The sequence below is a fragment of the Malaclemys terrapin genome, chromosome 12, assembly GCF_027887155.1.
Source record: "Malaclemys terrapin pileata isolate rMalTer1 chromosome 12, rMalTer1.hap1, whole genome shotgun sequence".
In the NCBI taxonomy this organism is placed as follows: Eukaryota; Metazoa; Chordata; order Testudines; family Emydidae; genus Malaclemys; species Malaclemys terrapin.
In genome coordinates this window covers 43,074,176-43,094,659 of record NC_071516.1, presented here as the reverse complement: position 1 = coordinate 43,094,659, position 20,484 = coordinate 43,074,176, and the positions used below count along the sequence as shown (strand labels likewise).

The 20,484-nt window shown below is 42.5% G+C and overlaps 1 protein-coding gene across 1 annotated transcript; it reads left to right on the top strand.

The window, feature by feature from the left end:
* The first annotated feature begins 1,564 nt into the window (after positions 1-1,564).
* Positions 1,565-2,506, top strand: LOC128846976 (olfactory receptor 14A16-like). The gene has a single exon (XM_054046274.1). It carries the CDS (start codon positions 1,571-1,573, stop codon positions 2,504-2,506), a length of 936 nt encoding a protein of 311 aa, XP_053902249.1. The 5' UTR covers positions 1,565-1,570.
* The last annotated feature ends 17,978 nt before the right edge of the window (positions 2,507-20,484 follow it).

The following is a 20,484-nucleotide window of genomic DNA, read 5'->3' as shown; positions in this document are numbered from 1 at the left end:
GGAGAATATTCCACAGAGAAAACACAGTAACTTTGCTGTTTGCAATTAAATATCTTTGGGTATCAATATAATGGGCAAATTTCATAATAGAACTATGAGTTACAATTGGAACTCTTCATAATGTTTAATATAATTTAATCAAACATTTAGAGATCCCCAGAGTTTTTTTTTTCCCCAGCAGACAACAGTTGACTTCTCATAGAAACTGTGAAAACCAAAACTTTTTTCTTTTTGTTCACTGAGAACCAGACAATTTCAGGTAAACGGCTTAAAACCGAAACATTGTCAGTGAATTTAAAAAAAAAAAAAAGTTTTGACTTTTCCAGTACATCGGTTGTTTTTCAAGAATAGCAGAGACTTCCTTGGAAAATGTCTCAGTTTAAAATCTAGTTTGCCTTTGAAATAATTTAAACTGAAAATGTCTGAATACCCCAGATTGGACATATAGATTTAAACCGGGGTAGGAACACTGATATAGTCCAATAATAGTACAATTTGAACCCAGTCACTCTATTGCAACTGTGTTTATTTCTGTTTCAAAGGGATACTTGTCGAATGGTAAAACTGAGTAAGCAGCCAATAGCATAGGTATTAAACATACTAGCGCCTTAGATAGAGAACAGTGAATTGAAGTCCCCAGCCAAAGCCTGTCTCTCTTATTCCTGCCCAAGGACATAGAGGATGTCAATGGAATTAGAACTGAGATATTCTGCTCTAGTGCCATATTTTCTGTCCCACAGTGCTGACCGCTAAACACAAATCCTGTAAATGGGGACAGTGAACATACGTATAATAAGACACAGCTCATCCCCCACAGAACTCACAGTCCAAGAAGACAAGGCAGAGAAACGGATGGAGGAGAAACAGAGGCACAGGGAGGGGAAGTGGCTGGCCCAAGGTCACAGAGCAGGTCAGTGACAGAGCCATGAACAGAACCCAAGTCTCCTGATGGCCACTGACCCACACACCCATAAAGTGACAGATGTAAATGACACAGCAGAGAAGTAGTGGAGCGATGCTGCTCGCCCATTGGGACACAGAGATGGAAATACAGTCAGGATTTGGTGTCATAAATCAATGCATTTGCAGGCAACTGGCCATCTACTTGGTGTTGCAGTGAAATCATTACTGGCGAGCAGTCATACACAATGCCAAGTCCATCTCGTATTTCCATGAAAAGAAGCTATCAGGCAGTGTTGGCATTTTAGTTTCTTGCCCAAATCCAGAGCCTGTTGTTTGTAGCAATAGGGGATCCATCTTGGCTAGAATTGTTGAATTGGGATTGTACTTTGCTCCATCCTTCACACGGCATTTTATTAAGCCACTTCATGAGCCAGTTCTTCAGATGGTGCAAACTGATGCAGCTCCATTGACTTTAAGGGACCTGCACCAATTTACATTCATGTGATAACTCACCACTCTTAGTTAATAGCAGTGATGAGTGCTGTGAATGGTTGACACTCACATCATATTGCTGCAGGAAATCAGGGCCACTCCCTCTGTCACTGTAATTCCCCCACTGTCTTTGTCCTTCCCTCCACAGCCATCACACAATGAACTGAGAAAGAAAATGTCCAACCGAACCACCCTGACCGAGTTCCTTCTCTTGGGATTCTCTGACATTCGGGAGCTGCAGATTTTGCACTTTGTGATGTTCCTGGTGATTTACTTGGCAGCCCTGTTGGGGAATCTTCTCATCATCACAGCCGTAGCCCTCGACCACCATCTCCACACCCCCATGTACTTCTTCCTGGTGAATCTGTCCATCTTAGACCTCGGCTCCATCTCAGTCACCATCCCAAAATCCATGGACAATTCCCTCATGAACACCAGGGTGATTTCATATCCTGGATGTGTCACCCAAGTCTTTCTCTTTTACCTCTTCACTGCAACTGATCTTGCCTTACTCACCATCATGGCATATGACCGATATGTCGGTATCTGCCAACCACTGCACTACGAGAGAGTGATGAACAGGAGCGCTTGTGTCCAAATGGCAGCTAGTGCCTGGATTACTAGTATTGTCTACTCTGCCCTACACACTGGGAACACCTTCAGGTTGCCCTTCTGCCAGTCCAATGTAATAAGCCAGTTCTTCTGTGAAATCCCCCCACTACTCAAGCTTTCCTGCTCTGACTCGTACCTCAGTGAAATTCAGGCTATTGCCTTTAGTGTGTTTTTAAGTTTAAGCTGCTTTGTTTTTATAATTGTGTCTTATGTTCAGATCTTCAAAACTGTCCTGAGAATCCCCTCTGAGCAGGGTCGGCATAAAGCCTTCTCCACCTGCCTTCCTCACCTCACTGTGGTCTCTTTGTTAATTTGCACTGCGTCTTTTGCCTACCTGAAACCCACCTCCAGCTCAGAATCAGGTCTGGACCTTGTGGTAGGTGTTCTCTATTCCCTGGTTCCTCCAGTGATGAATCCAATCATCTACAGCATGAGGAACAAGGAGATGAAAGCTGCATGGAAGAAACTGATTGTGTGGAGGTTATTCACCAAGAGTTAAAATGTCCATCATTGCAACTTGACTGTGATTTCATTCTGAGTTTCTTTGTATGTATAATCAACAGACGAGCAAATTTTCTATTTGAGAATAGTAGGGTGCAATCTGTTTATGAAATCATGAAATATGGACTATATTCAGTGAAGTCAAATGAGTTAGTATAAGATTACACCAGTGAACATAAGATCAGAATCTATCTTTCCATACTTCTACATATGCACCTATCTATCTGTCATAGGGATTTATAGGGCTACTGTCACAGCACTATCTGAGCATGTTGCACAGAATATCAACAGCCATATCTAAATCAGTAGTGGATTTCATGAAGTCTGTGGCTCTTCTCCTTTTTTGGGATAAAAATTGTGCTTGGAATATGAGAGGTTTGGCTTGTGTGTTTGCTTGTTTCTTTTTCATTTTGTTTAATTTTGTTGATTCATTCCTTGACTTGTTTCTTTGTTCCAGGTTGCTTTTTTGGGGGAGGTAGGAGCTTGGAAGGGTGGAGTATATTTGACTAAATGGTGGTATCCATTTATTTTGTCGTCTATTCAAGGTGTCAATATAATAATCACCTTGATGGGGTTTTCTGAGAGACCTGAATTTTTGCTTTCCGCATTGATGAAGAATTGAAAAAAAGTTTCTGCATGTGTCTGTTCAAGTGATTATTTTTATGCTGATGGGATTTTATTGTGTCATTTATGATGAGTTAGGGCACCTAGACCCTTATATAACTGTATGTATTATTGTTATTTATTTATTTAATTAAATTTATTAAAATAAATAAATACTGTATTGTTCTTCCTATGGTGGAAAGATATTTTGAAGAGAAAGTTATTAAAATGTTTCCTAAAGACAAACTGAGTCTGAATCAGAAGGCCAAATTTTTATTCCACCGAACTACTGCAGTGAACGAGCTGGGAAGTGCTCATATTTTCTCTTATGTTGTGCTTTGTTCCTATTGTGATAAATAAATCACATTTTGCATGGTGAAGACGTCTAGTCACTCAACTTAGTACTGGTCACAGCTCCTGTGGGAACAACTACAGGTACCAAACACAGTTGGAGAAATCACGGTTCGTGCACAAGTTGCTATTGCCTTGGACCCAGTTTCAGAGATGGAGAATCACATGATTCCACCCTAAGAGAGGAATAGGCACAAAGCTTAGACCAGAGGGTTTGAAGTAAGAGACCAGAGTGGGGAGAAGAGGTTGAGCTAACCTTTCAATCGTAACAATTGGGATATAGCCATTCACTTCAATGTGTAGGTTTGTATGTAGCCATTCGTCTCTCCTCCACACAAGTGTCCAAATGTGTCTAGATCTCCAAAGCTGGTTGCTGTTATTATTATTAATTAATATTTATTAAACTATGTTTGTGCATGACTGTGTGTACTACATACACAATAGATAAAATAAGATCATGTAGATAGATCATGAAAAATCAATGCCAGTTTATCGTGCCTCTTTTTCTTTCTATGACTGTTGATATCCAGCTCGTGATTTTCCTCTGACTATTTATTATTTATTGTTATTTCTTTGAATATTTCTTACTCCATTACTCTTTTACAAGAACTTCATTACATGCTCTGTCTGTGAGCTTTCAGCCATTTTAAATGAATACATTATAAAGTGCTCTGTTTCTTTCCCTTATTGGATACAATGAGTTTTCTTAAAAACAAAGCTACTCAGTTGGTCTAAATCATAGTAGCTCCTTGTCCAAACACTCAATGATTATGAATTTAAAACTCAAACTCCTTTGAATAATCTGAACAAAGGCACTGATCTGGAAAGACACGTAAGCCAGTGCTTAACTTTAAATATGAGAGAAATCCAACTGAAGGCTCATGACTGAACTCATGCTTCAGTGCTTTTCCCCAACTTTGGATTAGGGAGTATCAATTAGCCCCATGGTAATTACACATCAAACTCTTATTGACTTTCAGTGGGAGTTCAGCACCCAGTTCCCTTGAGCCCCTTTGAAATATCCTATCCCAATTGGTTCAAGTTCACTGTTACCATGAACACTCATGCCTCTATTGGTGGAATGACTCACCTGAGCCAAATTGATTTTAAAAGTAAAACTAATATTCATATAAACATGTTTTTATTGCTGTCGCTCAGTTCCTCAAATGATACAGGGTAAGAGCTGACTCGAGCTTCTGGGAGAGACAATCAAAACTGTAGCTCCAAGTTTCCTTTGGTACAATGTTGTGCTATATATTTCAATAGTGATGCTCACTGACTACCAGGTTGTTATTATTTGCTGAGACATTTGCGAAAATAGGTGATGGTTCAATGACACTGGAATTGCCTTCTCATGCTACAGCCCAACTCTATTGACCTTCAGGATGTACTCATTCTATTGACCTGAGGCGTACTCATTCTTGCAAATTTTCCTTGAAGCGGTGTATTGAAGAGGTAGTATGACTGGATTGATTAGTTGAGGTGAGAGAATGTTAGGGTGAATAGATGAGGAATGAATTTATCGGTGTGAGTGAAAAGTGTAGAAGTTGATTGCTGGATTAGGGACACAAATTGTATGGATTGTGAATGGGTCAGGTGACTTCTAGTTTTCCTGTAATGCATTAAGTATTGACTATTGCCCAAAGACACTACATATGCCAGTGGCAAATCAATGAGCCAAGGCCCATGGGAATTAGGTCCTAAAAACCTTTGAGGACCTGGGCCTGAATCAAGTTCTTCTAAATTCCTTTCTAGTGCACTACCTTAGACTCCTTAGAAATTCCAGCCTAAATACGTCATTTGCATGTGCCAATATGGTGTAATTTCAGGATGGAGAATAAAAGTAACATTTGCAAATGTAGCTCTAAATAATTATTTCAAATATTGTCTTAATAATAACAAAGACATCACATACAAACATTGATGGAGCCCTAAAATGACTTGGAGTTGTCACACAACACACTCTTGTATTGTATGCACCAGCTTTGAACTCATCCCTACATAACCCGTCACAATGTTTGGTTGGCAACAATTGTCCATTTTGATGGCTATCACAATCTCCATAGAGAGAACATGAAGTGACTGGGACCGAGAGATTGAACTACCCCCACCCACTTCTGAGATGGTTTCTTAGACTGTACTGAGGTTGCTCACAGAGGGTCAACTGGTCCCAGTTTGGATGGATGGGCTTTCGATGTGGTCTATCATGATATGTCCAAGGAGTTGAGACACAAATCTTCCCTTTTCACAGAGGTCAGAAGGGGGAAGGACACAGGGCCACTGCAGCTAGATTTGAACAGATAACTTGGAGATGAAAGTAGGGATTTCATCTCTTATCTCCTGAGCTATCCCATGCCATAGTACTCTGCGATGTCTGTAGCATTCACATGGAAATGGGGTGTGAACTGAGACTTCATTTCCTTTCAAATGTACAGGGGCCCTAAGGCCAGGAATTGTCCTGTTGTCTAAAGATGCCTTATTGGGACACAATCAAGTCCCTGGCCTTGCTGCTGCATTTAGGTTCTGCCTGCTGTGCAAAGGACATAACATCGGCCCAGGGGTTCAGGTATTGATAGCAACCAAAGCAATCAGACTATTGGACCGAGTGGGGAATCCCCTATGAAATGCCTATGAGGGCCACAGAGATGTGATTATCTCTAGCAAGCATTAGCAGGGGAGTGAGTAGAGAAGAGCTCAACAGAATTGGACTAATGTATCCTGGGTACCAATTCAATGATTTCATGTAGAGGCACCAGGGATGGGCTTGGCCCTGTGCAGGGACCTGCAACTGACTCTGCAGAATCCTGTGCAATTAGAGCAGAAACAAGGGGATGTGGGTGCTGCAGAATGTGGGGCAATACAATGGACTCTTGCTCCAGACTGTGAGCTGTGACAGGGATTTTCAGAGTGGCTTCTGGTAATTAACTGCCAAACGCCCATTGACAACGCAAGGGGAGTGCAGGCACCTGTTGCCCTTACATTCCTCTGCATATACCAGCCTTAAGACTCACAGATTTGTTATGTCCCCTTGTCTGCTGTTTTTCTTTGTATCACCCAAATAGGAAGAGGCCAGATCATAAGCCCAAGGGTCTGAAGTCTTACATTTTTCAGTAGAACACATAGAAGTTTAAGTATATGCTGTGTAGTCTTCCCCTGCCACTCCCTGGAAATGTGCCTCTCCCCTGCCCTGGAGGAAGCTTTTCTCTAGATGATAGGGGATTCCCGTCTCCATGCTCTTGGACCTCTCTGTAGTAATAGAGCAAGGGTGCAAATATATCACTGCTGATGCTGGTCTTTGCCTTCTCCATGCCCTTGGGCCTCTCTATAGTAATGGATACAAGGCTGCAAATATATCCCTGGTGATGTGTGTCTTTGTACAGAACATATGTGTTCTACAAACCACACACAGATCCCCAGTCCATTTCATGCAGGCCACCATGAAGTCATCAGATGGTACTAACTGAGCTTTGATCCTTATGCTAACATTGCCACTGGTGTTCTAGAGGAGTGTCGGGGTGGGGAATGGTCTCTGTGCAGGCAGAAATAGATGCAAGGCTGGATTCTGAGATCTCCAAAGTTCAGAGATGGTTGTTTCTGGTGTGTTTATTTAGCCAATGATGAAAGAGTGGCCACCTGTAAAATTTAAGACTGCATAAATTTCCACTTTACAAAGGCTTTAGCTTGCATTTTCAAAAGGGCTCAATTTTCAAAGATGCCTGGCGCCACTGACGGTCAGATATCCATTTCATGGAATAATCTTTTGTCTTATACCCCCCTGATACCACATTGTTCCCTATGATCTAGAGGTGAGATGGTCCCTCTCTCAGCTGAAATGGGAATAGTCATAGAATCATAGAATATCAGGGTTGGAAGGGACCTCAAGAGGTCATCTAATACAACCCCCTGCTCAAACAGGACCAATCCCCAACTAAATCATCGCAGCTAGGACTTTGTCAAGCCAAGCCTTAAAAACCTCTAAGGAAGGAAATTCCACCGCCTCCCTAGGTGAGTTCTTCACCACCCTTCTAGTGAAAAAGTTTTTCCTAATACCCAACCTAAACCTCCCTCACTGCAACTTGAGACCATTACTCCTTGTTCTGTCATCTACTACCACTGAGAACAGTCTAGATCCATCCTCTTTGGAACCCCCTTTCAGGTAGTTGAAAGCAGCGATCAACCCCCACAACCCGCATTCTTCTCTTCTGCAGACTAAATAATCCCAGTTCCCTCAACTTCTCCTCATAAGTCATGTGCCCCAGACCCCTAATCATTTTTATTGCCCTCTGCTGGACTCTTTCCAATTTTTCAACATGCTTCTTGTAGTGTGGGGCCCAAAACTGGACACAGTACTTCAGATGAGTCCTCACCAATGTCGAATAGAGGGGAATGATCACATCCCTCGATCGGCTGGCAATGCCCCCACTTATACAGGACAAAATGCTGGTAATGACAAATGGGCACATTGCATAGATGACAAACATTGACAACCTCATTTAACCACAGAAACATCTGGAAGAAAGAAACAACTCAACCCATCAACAAATCAATTACAAAAAAAAAATCTAAACTAAGAAACAGAGAAAAGCAAAAAACAAACAGCTGTTTTTATCCCCAAAAATAAAGAGACAGAGATTCCAGAATGTACACTAGAGACTTTGTTATGGCTACTGATCAGATAGTGAAGGGTGACTTTATAAAATCATTAGATAGATAGATAGATAGATTAGATAGATTTCTTAACCTATTTATGCTGGTGCAAACATTGATTAATTTCATTGATTAGATTTTGCCAGTGTAAATACCCCAATGTTCATACATAGATTGCATGCTACGTTTTCATGGAGAAAATAATGTCAACAGTAGATTATATTTATAAAGAAACACAGAATGACACTACGGTTATGGGGAAAAGGCAGACGTATTCTTGGTGAATAGCCTCAATCCAATCATTTTTCACAGGGCAGTTTTAATCTCCTTGTTCTTTATACTGTAGATGATTGGATTCACCACAGAATAGAGAATCGATGCCACAAGATCCAGACCTGATGTGGAGCTGGAGATGGGTTTCAGGTAGGCAAAGGTGCCAGGGAAAAGGAACAAGGAGATCACAGTGAGGTGAGGGAGGCAGGTGGAGAAGGCTTTATGCTGGCCCTGCTCAGAGGGGATTCTCAGCACAGTTTTGAGGAACTGAACGTATGACACAATTATTTAAAAAAAGCAGCTTAAGACTAAGCACACACTAAAGACAATAACTCCACTTTCACTGAGGTACAAGTCAGAGCAGGTGAGTTTGAATAGCTGGAGAATTTCACAGAAGAATTGGTACACCACGTTGCCTCCACAGAAAGTTAACACAAACGTGTTCTCAGTGTTCAGAGCAGAATTCAGAATACTGCAAATCCAGGCAATGGCCACCATTTGGACACATGCTCTTCTGTTCATCACAGTCTTATAGTGAAGTGGTTGGCAGATAGCCATGTATCAGTCATACACCATGATGGTCAGTAAGGCAAAATCTGCTGAAACAAAGAATAAGAGAAGAAAGACTTGGGTGATACATCCGGAATAAGAAAATCTGGTGTTCATGAGGGAATTGGCCATGGATTTGGGGATGGTGACAGAGATGGAGCTAAGGTCCAGAATGGACAGATTCATCAGGAAGAAGTACATGGGGCTGTCAAGATGGTGGTCGAGGGCTATGGCTGTGATGATGAGAAGATTCCGCATTAGGGTTGCCAGGTAAAGCACCAGAAACACCAAAAAGTGCAAAATCTGCAGCTCTTGAACATCAGAGAAACCCAGAAGAAGGAACTCGGTCATGGTGGTTCGGTTGAACAAGCCAAATCCAACAGTCCTAGCAAAAAATGGCCCTCTATTGTGACCAACAGCAGGCTCTCAGTCTGGGCATGGAAAGGAAATTCTACAACACCAGCACAGCCTGATTTCCATTTTCCAGGGAAATATGACATAGACTCCCCCAGTGTCATACATGGCAATTTTCTGTGATTATTCCACCCCAGCACCACATAAACAGCCTGCTGTCTGTTCATACATTGATGTATGGCACACAGTGCCAACTACACTTACACAGCTATGAGCTGATGAGTTAGTAGCATCACTCACTTACTGCTGTGCTGAATCGTTTGCCTCTGTGAATTTGTGTCTACTCTGTGTGACGGTCAGGAGACTTGGGGTCTATCCTTGTCTCTGCCACTGACCTTCTGTGTGACCTTGGGCCAGCCACTTCCCTTCTCCATGCCTCAGTTTTCCATATCTTTCTCTGCTTTATCTACTTCCCTGTGAGCTCTTTGAGGGCTGGGTTGTGTCTTGCTATGTGTATGTTCTGTGCACCTAGTTACAGTATGTGTGCTCAAATGGCATCAGTGCTGGATACTGGATATGGTGCTGGAATACGAAGGTTCAATGCTCACTGGCCTCCTCCATGTCCATCTATCAGCCATGTCAGGATAGACAGGCTTTGGCTGCTTCATTCACCTCTCTGTATAAAACAAATTCTGTGGGTAGCAGCTTTGCCATTTACTCAGTTTTACTTTCCTTTGAAACATAAATCAAAACAGGTGCATAGCATCAATGGGCTTCCAAGTATGGTGTTATTAGAAAACTGCAAGTTCCCCAACCCTTGTTTAAAGCTTAAGCCTGGCTGGAAATTTTGGGTTGAATTTTGTGTTTGTTTGTTTGTTGTTTGTTTGGATAGATAGATAGATAGATAGATAGATAGATAGATAGATAGAAATAAATTTGGGGTTTTAGCAAAACATTTTTTTAAAAAATCGTGATATTCTCTTTGAAAAGTAAAAACAAAAAAGAAATTTTCATTTTCTTCATACATTTTACACTTTTCAGTTCAAAGTCTTCAGTTGCCTACCCCTGAGTAAATTTTGAGCTGGGGGTTTTAAAGGAAAAGTTGAAATTTTCCACCAAGAGATTTTAGGGTTTGGTTCTGTTTTTCTGACCAGTTCTAGTTCTGAGAACTGACACCCAATTACTAAGGCAGCTTTGTAAATCTTAGCCACAGCGATCTAAATAGCACTGACATGGGCAATAGCACTGCATCCTCTCTCCATTACAGCCTGTGACAATAGTGATCTCTCTCTCCCTATTCCAATCATCGGTGTGGTGTCTAAAGTAACTGACACACCCATGTCTGAGAAACCCAGCTGTTGAAAGAGGCCAGAGACAACAGCTCCCCCTCTGACAGAAGGTAGCACTAAAGGTGCTGTAGCATTAAGGGAGCCAAATCTAGGCCTGGTGTGAAAAGGGCACAACCATACCACCGTCCATGTTCTCAGGCCAGTTTACATGAGAGCTGAATTTGGGCTACACTTCACAAGATCCATAACCTCAAGTCTGGAGGCACTTCGGATGTACTCAGGTGGTGAAATTACCTCAAATCGAGTGACAGCAATATTTCTGATTTATTTATATAGACAGTTACAGGAGAGCGGAGAATGAATTAAACTACCATGGAGTAGGTCTCCAGCCCGCCACTATCTCACAGGAAACCTCCCTGATGTGGAGGTTGGTGCAGAATTGTCCACGGGGGTATCCCTGCCTTTCCCTCTTCGGTAGCTGGTCCCTCCAGGAGTCATTGCTCTGAGCAGGGCTGTTCCCAGGAACCTGGGGAAAGAGGCACATTTAGTCCCTTCAAGCTCTGCTGACTCTCAGGGCTGGGTTCATACATTCTAGGGCCATACATGGGGCTCTGCCCCCCGACTCTGTGCTTCACGTGGAATGGCTGGGATCCCCATGGGATCAGCACAATGCCCACAGACAGGAAGGGGGCAGCAGTGGTCCAACCAGTCCTTATGTCCCTATCCAGGGTGTATCTGCTTAGATGAGGGGGTGGGGATGGCTGCGCTCTTCCTTTCCCCCTGCACACAGAGACCCTATTGGGGTGGGGTTGCTGAGATCCTCCAGAGCATTGGGGCTGGGAGATGAACCCCCACAGAGATGCCTGAGACAGTTCCCCTCTCTAAGAGCTATTGTTTCAGGTGCTCTGCAGACTCAGGCATTGGATGCTGCAGTGTCTACATGTAGATAATCTCCCCACCACCACCTTCGGTGATTGCTGCAGGGTGCAGGCACTTGCCATCTGATGCTAGCCCCTGTCAGGCCCTGGACCCTGGCAATTCTAACATTCCTGTGGAAAAAGGCAAATTCTCTTTGAAGAAAATGTGACAAATATTTGCTTCGATCTATGAAAATCCATTAGGAGCTCAAACAAAACTGAATTAGGGATCAGGACTTAAGAAATTATTCCTTATGCATTGTTCATCCTGTCTCAGGTATTATCCTCCTAGTTATAGGTGGGGAAAGTGAGGCACAGAGAGTTGCAGTAATTTAGTCGCATAGCTGGGCTTAGATCACAGGAGCTTAAGGTGTCTTGTCCTCCTCTCTCTAGCCCCTGCTGCCTGGTTGTATTTGTTCTCATCTGAGGGTGGAAATCTCAAGGGAGTCGAATGGACTTAATCCCCAAGATGTAGGTGCCTTAATCCCTTAGGCTCCTTTGCAAATCCCAGCCTTCATATTTCTGAACTTCAAGAGAAGCCCAGGCTGTGGAAGCTGACAAGACAGGCCCAAGATGAGGATTACAAAGGATCTCAGGTACCTAAAGAAGCTAATAGGCACCTAGTGGAATTTAAAATAACACTTAAGCTCGGTAGGTGCTTAACTACCCTTGAGTGGCAATAGGATTTAGGCACCTGGCTCACTTAGGAGCTTTGTTCAGTCCCACTAGGCTCCTGTGTCAGATAGGGTGACCAGATGTCTCGATTTTATAGGGATAGTCCTGATTTTGGGGGCTTTTTCTTATATAGGCATCTATTAACCCCAGCCTCCTGTCCTGATTTTTCACACTTGTCCTCTGGTGACCCTACTCACAGATAACACAGAAGCTGTGCTGGAGTCAGGGAACTCTGAGGGAGATGTCAAGGTCTCTGCCATGCTGGGGGGGGGAGGGGCAGACTACATGATTGTGACAGCCCCTCTTGGCCTTAAAATGAAGGAATCAGTAAACTTTTGCCTCTGGGCCTCTGTTGCTGAGCTGTGCAGGGCTCCAGGGAGAGAATCCTGCAAGCGCTTAGGAAATCGACCTGGATAAATCACCTCACTGCAGCATCACTCACAGTGATACTCAAAGCCAGCTACACACAGCTCATCTGTAGAGAGCAGCAGGTTTGAGTCTCGTTCTGTCAGTCAATTCTCAGAGTGAGGGGTGAAAGGACTCCTATAAATTTGTGCCTTTGGCTTTTATTTACTATTAGATAGATAGATAGATAGATAGATAGATAGATAGATAGATAGATAGATAGATAGATGAGCTGTATGGGGATGGAGGGAAGCAGAGGCCAGCACATCCTTCAGCCCGCACCACTTCCCTGAGCCCCATTGGTCTGGAGTGGCGAACCGTGGCCAGTGGGAGCCGTAATCGGCCAAACCTGCAGACGTGGCAGGTAAACAAACCGGCCCGGCCAGCCAGGGGTCTTACCTTGGCGGGCCACGTGCCAAAGGTTGTCAATCCCTGTATTAGGGCATGGAATAAATTAAACCACCATGGTACAGTTCTCCGAGCTGTGGGTGGTTGCAAAATGGTACTCGCCCCGTCAAGCACTTGGCGTGGACTCTGGCAATTCCTACATTCCTATGGAAAACAGGCAAATTCTGTTTGAAGAAAATGTGACAAATGTTTGCCCCGATCTATGAAAATTCATTAAGAGCTCAAAGAAAACTGAATTAGGGATCAGGTCTAAAGAAATGATTCATTATGAATTATTCATCCATTGTCAGTTATTATCCTCCAGTTTGCAGGTGGGGAAACTGAGAAACTGAGGCACAGAGCGTTGAGGTTATTTAGTCATATAGCTGGGCTTAGATCACAGGAGAACACAATGTCTTGTCCTCCTCTGTCTAGCCCCTGCTGCATGGCTGTACTTGTTAGCATCTTAGGCTGGAATTCTAAAGGAAGTCTAAGGGTATTGTGGCAAGGCACCTTCTCAGTCTCGCCAGCCTCAGCTGTTTTTAGTCTTGGTGAGATGGGGTTGGGATGAAACAGTCCCTCTTGGCTGCACAGGGACAGTCCGTCCTTCTTTCAGCCAGTGTTTTGGGCTTGTTTTTCTTCCTTATGGGAGGGAATGCAGCCTCCCTTCCTGGAGAGGCTTGCTCCCTTGCTGCTACTCGCCTACTGGTAGCTTGATTCCTCTCTCTCTCTCCACCTCTCTCTCTTTCTCCCAACAGGGGAGTGTTTAAAAGGGTCTCAGGCAGCCCTTAGTTGGAATCAACTGATCAGGTAACTCCCTCTCAGCTGATCCTAATTGATTCTCTGGTAACCCCTTCTCAGCTGAACCTGATTGACCTGTAGTCATCCCTCCTCAGTTGATAGGGAGGAGGGCCTTTTAATATTCTGGAGGGACTGTTTTCTCCCCCGCCCCCACCCCTCCAGCACTACAGGATTGGGCTACCTGGGTCAGCAAACAGTGCACCCTAGACAGGCCATCAGCATTGGTATGCTGGATTTTGGGCCTACATTGTACTCTAAAGGGGAAGGATTGTAGCGACAGGAAGCACCTTGTTACTCTTGCATTTCTTTCTTTGTTTTGCTTCATCCGCTTCAGAGTGGCATGGCTCATGATGAGGGTAAACCTCCGTCCGAGTAGGTAGTAGCATAGGCTTTCTACGGCCCACTTTACTGCCAGGCATTCCTTCTCTACTGCGGCATATTTATGTTCCCTGGGCAGGAGTTTCCTACTGAGGAACAGGACTGGCTGTTCTACTTCTCTGACCATTTGCGAAAGGACTGCTCCCAACCCGACCTCAGAGGCCTCAGCTTGTAAGATAAACTCTTTCTCCCAGTCTGGATTTACCAACATGGGGTCGGTGCAGAGGGCGGTCCGCAGATCTGGAAAAGTCTCTTCGGTGCATTTCTCCAGAAATTCTTCTTCAATGTGACCCATGAAGAGGTTGGTAAATTGTGCGAGGGTTTTAATTACAGCGCTAAAGGTTATAAGAGAGGCTGCCTCCCACCAGCTTGTGTGGAGAGAGGCAGACAGAAAACAATCTGAACAGTTTGGAATTGGGACTGTCAGAACAAACATTTCAATTCTTTGATGGAAACAAAATAAATTGGCATATCCAAATGAAATTTATGTTTTGATTCTCCTGATAAGAACATTGGGAAAAAATCATTAAAATGGACATTTTCCCGTGGAAACTTTGCATCAGAAAATGTGATTCAAACAAAATTAAAAAATGTCCAAATTGAATACTTTAACAAAATTGAACCTTCTAAAAAAAATCAAATTAAGAGATTCATCCAAACCAACCCTTTTCTGCAAACATTTTTGGTTTAAATGAATCAGCACTTTCTGATGAACAGAACATATTGTCAAAAAATTTCAAAACTGAGTTCATGCTCAGCCCATCAACTTCAATTTCTTCATCCACACTTAGGCCCAAATCCTGAAATATGCTCCCACACCTCTGGTAGACTTCTATGGTCATATGAATGCCTTTTGACCAGAGAATTATCAAACTTTTGTCAGAACACAGACCATGTCAATAGAACACAGACCATGTGGTATTAGGAAAGCATTTGGGTCTGCATTAAATTTAAGGCCTATAAACCAGTGTCCAGGGCCTCAGTTCCAGGAGTCACGGCATTACAACAGAATCTAAGCTTCCATTTCCTAAACTATAGCCATTTAGTCCTCATGGTTGAGAAGGAAAGCTTATTAAAGTCCCCTAAGACAAAAGCCAAGTGTAATCAATATGGCCAGCAGAGTTAAGGACAATAAGAATTTTTTAAAGTATATTAGGAACAAAAAAAAATCCTTACAATGACATTGGTCTATTACTAGGTGGGAAGGATAAAATTATCAATAATAATGCAGAAAAGATAGAGATATAGAATAAATATTTCTGTTCTGTATTGGCAGGGAACACATGATGTAGTCATATTGTATGATATTCTTTCTATTATACTAGTATCTCAGGAAGAAGTTAAAAAACGGATACTAAAGTTAGATATTTTCAAATAAGCAGGTCAGGATAACTTGCATCCAAGAGTTTTAAAAGAGCTGGTAGAGGAGCTCAATCGTTAATGAGTGGAAATAATGTTTATTTTCAATAAATCTTGGAATACCAGAGAAGTTCCAGAGGACTGGAAGAAAGATAACGTTGGGTCAATATTTGAAAAGGGTAAACAGAGTGTCCTGGGTAATTATAGTCCTGTCAATCTGACATTGATACTGGATAAGGTAATCTTGCTCCAGGCTGTGAGCTGTGACTGGGATATTCAGAGTGGATTCATGGAATTAGGTCCCCAACTCACATTTACTGGTCAATGGGAATTAAACATCTTACACCCCTTTGAAAACACCAGCCTTAATGCACAGAGATTTCTGTCTTGTCCCCTTGTATTCTACTTTTCTTTGCATCGCCCTAACCCTGAGTGGCCAGATGATTCCCCCCAGGGTCTGAAGTCTGACATTTTTCAGTAGTACATTTAGAAGGCCGGGAGGCAGCTGAGCAGTTTTCTACCACTCTGCATTCCCTGGAAATGTGCTTCTACCCTGCCCTGGAGGGACCCTTTCTAGACATGACAGAGGATTCCCTTCTCCATACTTGGACATCTCTATAGTAACAGAACAAAGGGGTGCAAATATAATTCCAGTGATGTTCATGTTTGTGTGGCAGGGACACAGTTTCTAGGGACTGGACAAGGATCCCCAGTCCATTTCTGAAGGCCACCATGAAGCCATAAAAAAGTACTAATTTCTCTCTATTTATAAAGGGGTAAGTAAGTTTGGAAGCCTATGTCCATGTCTGTAGGCCTCTCCTAAGCTAGGAAAAATACAAAGGCCATACAGCACATGATTAAATTCAAAAGAATTGGGATGTAGCACAAGAAGAGAATCCTACTGTCAATGAGCCACCAGTTGTTTGATCACCTGCCTCAGCAGATTCTGGTTACACTGGTGAAAATTATTACATGAGAGCAGAGACTCTGTAACATGATGTTATAATAAGGCCTAGAATTGGGAGGTGTTACTCTTGTGTAGCCAGGAGTTAGCCCTGGTAGGCAACGAATGGACATTGGTATTTACTGAAATATATATTATAACACAGTAGTATACAAAAGCTGCATCTTGATTTATGGCTCCTAGATGCTTGAGTGAGCTTCTACCCAGTTTCATTTGAAGAACTGAATGAATACAGCAAACCATATATGTGTGCATAGAAATTTTACTTATAAAATACTTTTGATTGAGGTGAGGTCGTGACCTCTTTGTGGTTACATTCTATGCATATTTCACAAATGCAAACATGAATGTTCAAACATGAAGCTGAGAACGTGAAGGAACTGGGATGGGATTCATCAAAAGGCCCAAGGAAGTTGGGTGTTGAACACCCAATGGAAGTCTACAGGAGTTACATGTCTAGTTACCCTGGGCCCAGTTGACAGTCTCATTCATATGCCCAAATCCAGAAAAGCATTCATGCATAAATTTATCTTTAAGCTTGCAATGGGACTTCCCACACGTTTAAAGTCAACAACTTGATTTTTCTAGCTCAGTGCCTTTAGTTCCGAATATTCAAAAGAGATGAGTTTTAACTTCATAATCATTGTGTGTTCGGACAAGAAGGCTAACAGCATTTTGGGCTGTATAAGTAGGGGCATTGCCAACTGATTGAGAGACATGATCAATCCCCTCTATTCGACATTAGTGAGACGTCATCTGGAGTACTGTGTCCAGTTGTGGGCCCCACACTACAAGAAGGATGTTGAAAAATTGGAAAGAGTCCAGCAGAAAGCAACAAAAATGATTAGTGGGCTGGAGCACATGACTGATGAGGAGAGGCTGAGGGAACTCGGATTGTTTAGTCTGCAGAAAAGAAGAATGAGGGGGGATTTGATAGCTGCTTTCAACTACCTGAAAGGGGGTTCCAAAGAGGATGGATCTAGACTGTTCTCAGTGGTAGCAGATGACAGAACAAGGATTAATGGTCTCAAGTTGCAGTGGGGGAGGTTTAGGTTGGATATTAGGAAAAACTTTTTCACTAGGAGGGTGGTGAAGCACTGGAATGGGTTACGTAGGGAGGTGGTCGAATCTCCTTCCTTAGAGGTTTTTAAGGTCAGGCTTGACCAAACCCTGGCTGGGATGATTTATTTGGGGATTGGTCCTGCTTTGAGCAGAGGGTTGGACTAAATGACCTCCTGAGGTCCCTTCCAACCCTGATATTCTATGATTCTATGATTTATACCAACTGACAATCTGCCTTTCCCCTTTAAAGAATTTGGATTATAATTTGTCAATGTATCTGGTCAGGAAAGAGAATCAGTTTATGTTAAAATGTAACCAGATGAAATAGCTAAAAGTTCAAACACTTAATAGTAATCAAGACCTTATTGTAAATTAGCACCGGTGTATGAAATGGTCACAGAAATTCTGTGGTGAATAATGGTGACAAATTAATACTTTTAAGAAAATCATGATCTGGGCACTTGGTAGTCAGGAAAGAAGCTGAAGCACAGTAATTTAAATGGATTATCTATCTATCTATCTATCTATCTATCACACTTTCCTTTAATCTCACTTATGTTATGTGCACAAATATGGTAGTAATAATAACAGTAACAATAAGTAGCCAGCTTCTGTGATCCAGGGCACGTTTTGTCACTTTTGGATCCTTGTAGGATAAACCACCCTTGGCCAAATCCAGATCCCTTTAAAGTAAATGGCTAAATCCTAGTTGTTATGGTTACAGGGCTAGTTGCATCTCTGACCCCTTCAGATTTCTGCTTCATGCCTACACATTTCATAGGGTGAAAACTTGTGATTCTCCCACTTTTATACCCAGACCCAGGCTACAGCACCCAGTGCACCAACCATGATTTCTCAGCTGGTCTGATTGGGTTTGGGTCCTGCAGTTTTTCCCACAGAGCTGTGACCATTCGTAAGTTGAGTGACCAGCTGGTCTTTTCCAAAGTATAATTTATTTAGCACAGCAGGAACAAAGAAAACTGTGCTCAGACACATCACTACTAACAGACTAAACCCCCAAAATCACACGATATTCAGGTTGCTTCCAGTCCCAAGAGACCAATCACTTACTGCAGAACAACTGGTACCCTATCTCTTACACCAAAGACAACACCTGTAGCCAGTCCTTCAATAAACTACCTAAAGGTTTATTAACTGGGAAAAAGGAATCAGAGAGTTATTTACAGGTTAAAGTAAGTGACCACATACACACCAAGGAGTTACTATCTACATCCTAAGAGTTACAGAGCTATTGTGATAGGTCACTTCAAAGTGTCTTTCAGGACACACCCAAGAGGCAGCCCTTGGGGATCTCTGGCCTCAGTTCAAATTTTCTGAACCTTCAAAGTTCAAATAGCCCAAAAGACACAGTTTCTTCTTGTTAGGGATTTTTATTCCCTTCCCCCAGAATTCAAGATGATGGAAAGACTTCATGTGCATGTCTCCTCTTCACAGGGGCAGCGGGATAACTCAACAAAGTCTTTTGTCCTCTGACATTCCACAATGGGTCTTCTGGTGTCTATGGGCCTTCTTCTGTTGGGCAGGAGATAACACCTCCTCTGTCAAACTAGTATTTAATCTTTGCTTATGTTTCTCTCCTGAATGTGGCGGTTTACAGTTTCAGAGCAATCACCTTTATAGTTACAGAGCAAACACGTAAATAATATCTTATAACATGAGATATAGATATTATCAGTGAGATTAATGCAGGCAGCAATGTACAAGCATTTCAGAGAGTCTACACATTAGATGTATTCTTATAAGACTAATATCTATTTTGAGCAAAACTAGCACATGCGCTATGAGGTTGCCAGTTCTGCGCTAATGTCTGCAGCCTGGGGAAGTGCTGGCATCTGGCCTGCCAGTGTCACACAAGGGTCACTGAGGCCAGAGGCTGAAGGGGAAGAGGATGCCCAGTGTTTAATATGAGCAGAGTGCTATAAGGACACTTCAATCTCTTTTTCTTGCCAACTGACAATGCAGTGTCATCATGAATGACTGTGAATTGCCCCTACGAATTGCAGTATATAGTCCTTGGCCTGCATGATAGTGAGTATTACTCTACCGCATGCGCATCCTGGATAATTGCCATATCCCCAATGTCATCAAACTGGTCTGCACCAACATCTACCTGGTCTAGCTATCGATGGTCTCCAACAGTGGGATGTTCCTCATTGTCATCTTCATTCTCCTGGTCATGTAGTACACCACCATCTTAGTAAAGATAATGACACAGGTCATGGAAGGGAAGCCAAGCATCAGTCCATCTGAGGATCCCACATCCCAGTTCCGTTTTCACAACTCCTACCCTGCATTTCCCTCTATGCTTGGACCTTCTGGAAATTACCTCTAGCTAAGTTGGCTTCAGTTATTTATACTGTAATCACCCTAATACTGAGCCCCATGATCCACAGACTGAGAAATGCAGAGATGAAATTGAGAATCAGGAAATTGAGGAATATAATTCTGTTTTCAGGGAAGAAACAATAACATCATAATTTAGCTTTGAATTATCTTTTTTTTTTAGTAATTTTTATTCCATATGAAGTTTCCATCAGAGTATTAACACATTTCATTTATAATCCATTTATTACATATTAAGAAATGTATTGGGGGTGAAACTATTCTCCTAATGTTTACACTTCTGGAAATGATGTATTCTGCACTCTGCCTTGATATAGAAATCTCTGCCATTTTTTCTATCGGAGGGATTCCCTGTATTTTATTCCTTCATGCCACTAATGCTAATGGATGTGTCCTCCAAAAATGGGCTATCACAGATGTGGCTACTAGCAGTCATTTTGTTATCAATGGATTTTTCCCTGAGTCAACATCCAGCTTTGCACTGTGACTATGTGTTCCATGGGTGTCCAAACTTCAGTAATCTTCCTAAATCTGTTTATTTTCCTCCAAAAGATTGTCCGATTACTCTCCTATTATCTTAGGCCATTCTCAGCAAATA

What these genes read in the sequence shown, in the direction of transcription:
- LOC128846976 (XM_054046274.1), top strand. Translation starts at nt 1,571, where the DNA reads ATGTCCAACCGAACCACCCTGACCGAGTTCCTTCTCTTGGGATTCTCT.